This window comes from Amphiura filiformis, chromosome 19, assembly GCF_039555335.1.
Source record: "Amphiura filiformis chromosome 19, Afil_fr2py, whole genome shotgun sequence".
In the NCBI taxonomy this organism is placed as follows: Eukaryota; Metazoa; Echinodermata; class Ophiuroidea; order Amphilepidida; family Amphiuridae; genus Amphiura; species Amphiura filiformis.
The window spans coordinates 30,053,298-30,059,630 of record NC_092646.1 but is presented as its reverse complement, the minus strand read 5'-3'; the positions used below and the strand labels follow the sequence as shown (position 1 = coordinate 30,059,630).

General features: G+C 36.0%; 1 protein-coding gene across 1 annotated transcript; it reads left to right on the top strand.

The window, feature by feature from the left end:
* Window positions 1-1,333: 1,333 nt before the first annotated feature.
* Window positions 1,334-6,119, top strand: LOC140141160 (uncharacterized). Its single transcript, XM_072162951.1, has 3 exons — window positions 1,334-1,457; window positions 4,254-4,346; window positions 5,693-6,119. Exons 1-3 carry the CDS (start codon window positions 1,373-1,375, stop codon window positions 5,896-5,898), a joined length of 384 nt encoding a protein of 127 aa, XP_072019052.1. The 5' UTR covers window positions 1,334-1,372; the 3' UTR covers window positions 5,899-6,119.
* The last annotated feature ends 214 nt before the right edge of the window (window positions 6,120-6,333 follow it).

Sequence of the window (6,333 nt, the reverse complement as noted above, 5' to 3'; positions counted from 1 at the left end):
GTTTATGCTCACGAAAGAAGAAGCCGATTACTTTGCTAATCAGGATATAAAACAATATCTTGATATGATTGAAAGGGAAAGAATTCAGACGATGAAAGGTGGCGCCGAGGACAGAGAAACGTATTATGTAGGTACATGTCTTCTTACTTATCAGTGTAGTATTCGGGTTACTGGGTGAGAGGTGGAAGTGGAGTGCTCTCTTGAAGATCAGAGCATTCTATTTTTTAAATCAATTAACCAGGTAGCATATTAACGGAATAAAGCAGGCATGAAGATCCGGAAAAAGGAAAGATTATTTAGTGGCAAAATCACTGGGGGGGGGGGGGCACATCAAAACATTTTGATGAGTATGTTCCCCTGGAATTTTGAGGTGGTGGGTCTTTGGGAGCTGACGGCGTACCGGTAAAATGGGTTCTTTTAGAGCTGCGAACAAGTAAAAATGGGGACTTTGAAGATCCGAACAGTCAAAACTAAAGGTCTTTCTAGGCTTTCTGGTTGAAAATCGCCTGAAAAAAACACAGAAATACGAGAAATAAGCAATGTTGGGGTCTTTAAGAGATGAAATTATCAAAATCAAGGGTCTTTCGGAGCTCTATTTTGGTCAAATATAGGGGTCTTTCGGAGCTTCGAAATCCAAAAAGAGCGTCTTTCCGGGGGAACATACCCGTATGTCCCAATGCTCTCTGATACTAGTATATTTCAAAATCAAAGTAGAGACATAATGCACGTGATTCGGATATCTAAACAGCGGCGCTATTGAGTCATTTGTAATTTTAAAACGCGTAACAATAGGGTAAATATGATATTGTTATAGTTACAAAGCCATGTACTTTAAATTAAATTCTTATTCAGTGGGCGTGTCTTGTATCGCAGTCGGCATCAACTACTCAAATTATTGGCCAGCCCATCTATTATGAAACGATATTGGATAGACAAAAGACACAATTTTATCTTTTATTTTCTAATCAGTTTACATTGCGATGTTAATGGATGTTTTCGCTATACTACAATAACAACAAATTTTCATTCTTACAACAATACTTTTCTTTCTTCAGTTCAAGCATCCGTATCCGTATATAAGTCCATATACTGTTGGTCTTCGTGCATTTGCCAATATTATATCAACATTTGTCTCAGACAAAAAATGTCAAATTATTGATATTGCAGCTGGATCTGGACTTCTAGGGTTCGAGGTAAGTGTTTATGCAAACAAGGTGCAAATCATTTTAAAAACACCATTTATTTTCTAAAATGCATGTATGTATTTTGCTCACCGCAAATCTAGCAAGTAAAAAAAAGTAATGTGGATTTATATTATCAGATGAAAAAGCTTGGTTTTGAGAATATCGACGGTCTTGAGCCCTTAGAGAACATGATCAAAATGCAAATAAGCGGTATCTATGGCAAACTGTACAGAGAGCTGATAAGTAAGGACAATCCAACATCTATTCCGACAGGTAAGTTGAGACACACTACAGGAATTCAAACAGACTCATCTTTCAGGTCAAAGTTCTTTAACACCAACATATTCATATATTGGAATGACCTTTTTATGTCTTAAACTTGAGGTCGTAGTTTGGGCTTTGGAGGTTATGAATTTACATTTGCGGGTAGACCTGTGATATCGTCACGCCGATACGCACATTTTTACTGTGTACGTCACGGCTTTGAAATGCGCAGTAACGATATTCGCTGAGCGATGCGCACACCGGCTTAACATCAAGTGATGTCATCGCAGGTCTACCCACAAAGGCTTATAGGATGTACCAAAAAGTTCAATTATGTGAATAGAAATGAGATCATTTTGGCAGGGCTCTTTAAGGGATGTTTCGTAATCAAATTCAATTTGATTATGGACAGAGTAAACAGAGGCGGATTTAAGGACAAGGGCCCTGTCAGCAAAATATCCTGGGGGCCCAATAATAAAGAGTTGAAATCAGGAGCGTGCCTGAATTTTTGTCGGGAGGAGGGCAAGAAACAAATTTGGTAATGATCATTAGTTCGGCCCATACGCGAACATTCATTCCATTTCATATTTATGTGGGAATTAAAAGTTGATGTAGGCCTACATTTTCACACTATTCTATACCCAAATCGAGGGTTTATCAGATTTGTGAGTGTTTAAACGGTACTAAAGAACAAGGAATATTTCCTTTTCTGTTTTTGCTTGATAGTCAAGAAGGAAGCAAAATTTTTAATATCATAATCTGACCTCAAGGAATATAGGAAGCCAATACGTTGGTACGAGTGAATTTTGCCATTAGAGGGATGGGGTTGGAAAAAAATTCTTAAATCTAGGACCTTTTGGCGACAAAATAAGTTTATGAGACAAATGCACGCAAAGCGAGCGACAAATGTTGCAAATTTGAAACTAATTTTAGAATTCAGAATTTTACCCTATTTGACCCAAAACAGGACAATTTGGGAGGCCTGGGCCCATTTGGGCCCTGTAGCCCATAATATTTGACACTATAAGGCTCATTTACCCATGTAAAGGTACATTGCCCAAGTGCTGGGTGTACCAACCGTGAACTGTTATATTTGCTTTAAATTACTTTTTAAAAACATTTTAGGCCCCGGGGCAGAGGGCCACAAATGTTAAAACAAAGGGCCAAGTGGGCCTATAATATTTGACCTTTGGAACTCATGTACCCATGAATAGTTATTGAGAAACGACTGGCCCTTTGTATTGACATTTTGGCCCCCGGGAACTCTTGATCTTGGATATCTGGACCAAAATTGGCAAAATTCATATCTAAGGGGAAAGACCTTGTCAGCAACTGCTGACTTGCTGACAGCTTAAATCCGCCACTGAGAGTAAAGCAGAGTAAAATGTTATCTTACGTCTCCTTATCAAATAAATATAACTTATAAGAAATTGTTTTTTAACGCAGGTCGCCACATACCGTATAAAAATAACAGCCAGTGACAATTTTGACAGTGGTCAACGAAATGCATGCATTGAAATAGTTTAAAATTGATCATATTGGAAATACAATTGTGTGTGTTTCGTCATGAACATTCTAAAATATGTCAAGGTCTATAATAGGGGCATTGACCATGTTACCAGGTTAAAGAAACATCCAGGTTATGGCAAACTATTCTTTATAGCATTTTTCAAGTTGTGACCCCTGTGGAAAAAAATCTTATAACAAAAGGGTATGAGAAACATATGCTTTTCTGGATTCTTATGGCAAGAGGAATAATTTGAACTTTTCTAGAAGGTCACTGAGGTACGTGAACATGATTATAGTGATTTATAGTTGTACCACATAACTACTACATTAGACTTCTCCGTAGTCCACTTGGCCATTTTGCATACTCTGGCTATTACATTTAAGCACAAAATTAATTTGTGTTCAATTGATATATTTTCACAGCTGTATCTGATCTTTTCAGTCACCGTACTCCCTTTGTTTGTTAGCTTCCCAAGTGGACTACTTACTTTGGGTTGCGGTTAAGATTCTTAACACGGGACTCTATGGAGAGTTAGGCCAATTTCTGGCCTAACTAAAATTGGCCATGATGTAATGCATCTTTAAATGTACCTGGTTTGTGATTGGTCGCCCAGATCTCGCTATAGTTTAAATCCTCCGGGCACGTGCCATCACCATTAACTACATCGTACACAATAATCTATGGAATTTGCGGCACGTTTGTGGTGGTGCGAAAGTTAAACTCTCAGTGGTGCATAGACATACATTTAGCGCGTCATGTACTACCATGCTTAGTACTTGTGGTTAAATTGGATTGATAAACAAGTATGATCGACAGTGTGTTTTAGAGACAAAAGTCCCGGGGTAAAGTTCTGCTTAAAATCCAATGTACATAGTAGGATCTTTTACTCGGGCTTTCGCGGTCAATAAACTGGTAGATTCCAAAATCATAATTGTTTAGTATTGAAGTGAGCCATTATAATTATGCAAGCTATGTTGCATTCAATCTAATTATATAAACTCTTTATGACCATTTTATTATTGAACACTTTAATTTTAATAAACAGTATAATTTTGAGTTCAACGGAATGCGTTCATCATGACTAATAATAACATATTTATATCAAAATTCGACTATGGCATAGTCTACAACTACATTGAACATGAGTGAAATGTTTTGTAATTATTTCTTTCAAGTCCGATAATCCCATCAACGAGATAGACGAGTCTTTCAAGCATAAAATACCTTAACTATTCACCTATGCACTCCTGTTTTTATGTTATGTTTTATTTTTATTTGTCGTTAAATTAATATAGGAAGCTATGATTGTGCTGTCATCGGTGCAGGCATCTGCGCAGGTCATATTGAAGCTGACGCATTACCTGAGATAATCCGTATCGTCAAACCCGGTAATGATATGAAGTAATAATCACTTCACAAAAAGAAAATCCATACTTAAAGTACTCAAGTAATTAAAGCAATCAAATTGATGTGAACTGTAGAACCTTCCGCTGTAGTATGATACCACATATAACCATACTTGTGTTCAGTGTTAAACATGATGACAACTCTAATGATTGAGGACTTTCTTTTTGGGAGGTGTTTATTTAAGAGTGGGATATTCCAGAAACGAAACAAATGCACAGTTCCTATCTAGAGCATTTCGGAATTCTATTTCCTGGAAGAGTCCAGTAAATTTACATCATTATTTTGTGCTTGAAATAAATGAAATAACTAAAAGGAATCACAGTTTTATGAATCTAATTTTAATGTATAATCCAAGACCGAATTGAAAAGACTGGTTTTGTGTGACTTTAGTGACGAAGGAGCACAAATCGGCTGGGACCGAGACTAGGTTTGCGTATGACGTTCTGTCAACCACACCAAAATGCCGTACTGCGCATGTCAGCAACCAATCACGCCGCGCCTTTGCCCTGACGTCAGACGCAAACTAATCTTTTTAATTTGGTCTTGGATGATAGTATTCGTTTGTTTTTAGTATGAGGGGTTCTATGAAACAAATCTTATCTGTTCGAATGACATTTAACCTTTATATATACCCGCGGGGCCGTGGATAGCGACTGGTAATGTAGACTATGATATTTTGAACCCTTAAAGGGTGGGGTATGAACGTTTGGACAGTATTTATTGTGGGACATTAGAGCACATCAGATATATCGAATTGCATTCTGAATACACATTTTATGGCAAATGATTAAAATTGATATTTTGATATTTAACAGTACTCGAAGTAAACTTTATAAATCTGATGATTTATACTTAAAGTGTATGTAGGTGGGATGAAAAGCCGACGATCAATTGAAAATTTTGACCTTTCGTATTGAAAATATGGATTTTTTTCCCAAAACACCAAAAAATTAGGTCTTTTGGGAAAAATCCATATCTTCAAATTGAAAGGTCAAAATTTTCAATTGATCGTCGGCTTTTCCTCCCAGCTACATACCATTTAAGAATATATCATTAGATTTATTAAATTTACTTCGAGGACTGTTATATATCAAAAAATGTGAAAAATATGAAATTTCAATAATTTGTCATAAAATTTGTATTATATCGTGAATTTCAAAAAATGAAAATTATTTGATATCAGGAAGATATTCTTCGTATTTAGAATGCAATTCGATATATCTGATGTGCTCTCATGTCCCACAAAAATACTGTCGAAACGCTCAAAACGCTCATACCAGATCCCTTAATGTTTTGATTGTATGTGTTTTTTTATACTTTTATATAGGAGGCGTCATCGCCCTCAATATCGGCGACTACTGGTACAGACTGAAACAATTTGGGCCCGGTTTGGAGACCAAGCTACAGCAATGTCTGGAGACCGGTTTACTAGAAACTGTAATAAAACAACGTACAATTTACATGTACAATTGTGATGACGCAAATGTTTATATTCTTAAAAAAAGCTCGACCGAGATTATTTCAGAAGTATAGCTATGTAAAGATACATTGTAAACATGGCAGTTATATAAAGCCTACTTTATTTAGATATACTTATTATACTTAAGGGAAGAAGTGCAGCAAAAACACCCATTTATGGTCATATTTCATTGTCATTCCATGTAAAAGAGCAGACTTTTGTCTTTCACATACTTTTTATTCCACAAAAATCGCACTTACGGTTCCCAAGAAACGGCAATTTGATGTATTTTATTGTTTTTCAAGCAGTGATATTTATTATGTATTTTATTGTTTTTCAAGTGGCGATATATAACATTTCTATAGTCAAAATTCTGTATCTCATAAATCAAATAAGCTATTATCATGTTATCTTCACAACAAATTGTAATAAATCATGTACCTGCTTCTTTTACATGTTGGATGTAATAAATTGCCATCTAATTTGCATAAAAAATTAAAAAGGTGTTT

Bases quoted from the DNA above. Each gene is read 5' to 3' on its own strand.
- LOC140141160 (XM_072162951.1), top strand. From the start codon at position 1,373: ATGATCAAAATGCAAATAAGCGGTATCTATGGCAAACTGTACAGAGAG. The intron at 1,458-4,253 runs GTAAGTTGAGAC...AAATTAATATAG, and splicing joins TCCAACATCTATTCCGACAG to GAAGCTATGATTGTGCTGTC. The intron at 4,347-5,692 runs GTAATGATATGA...ACTTTTATATAG, and splicing joins AATCCGTATCGTCAAACCCG to GAGGCGTCATCGCCCTCAAT.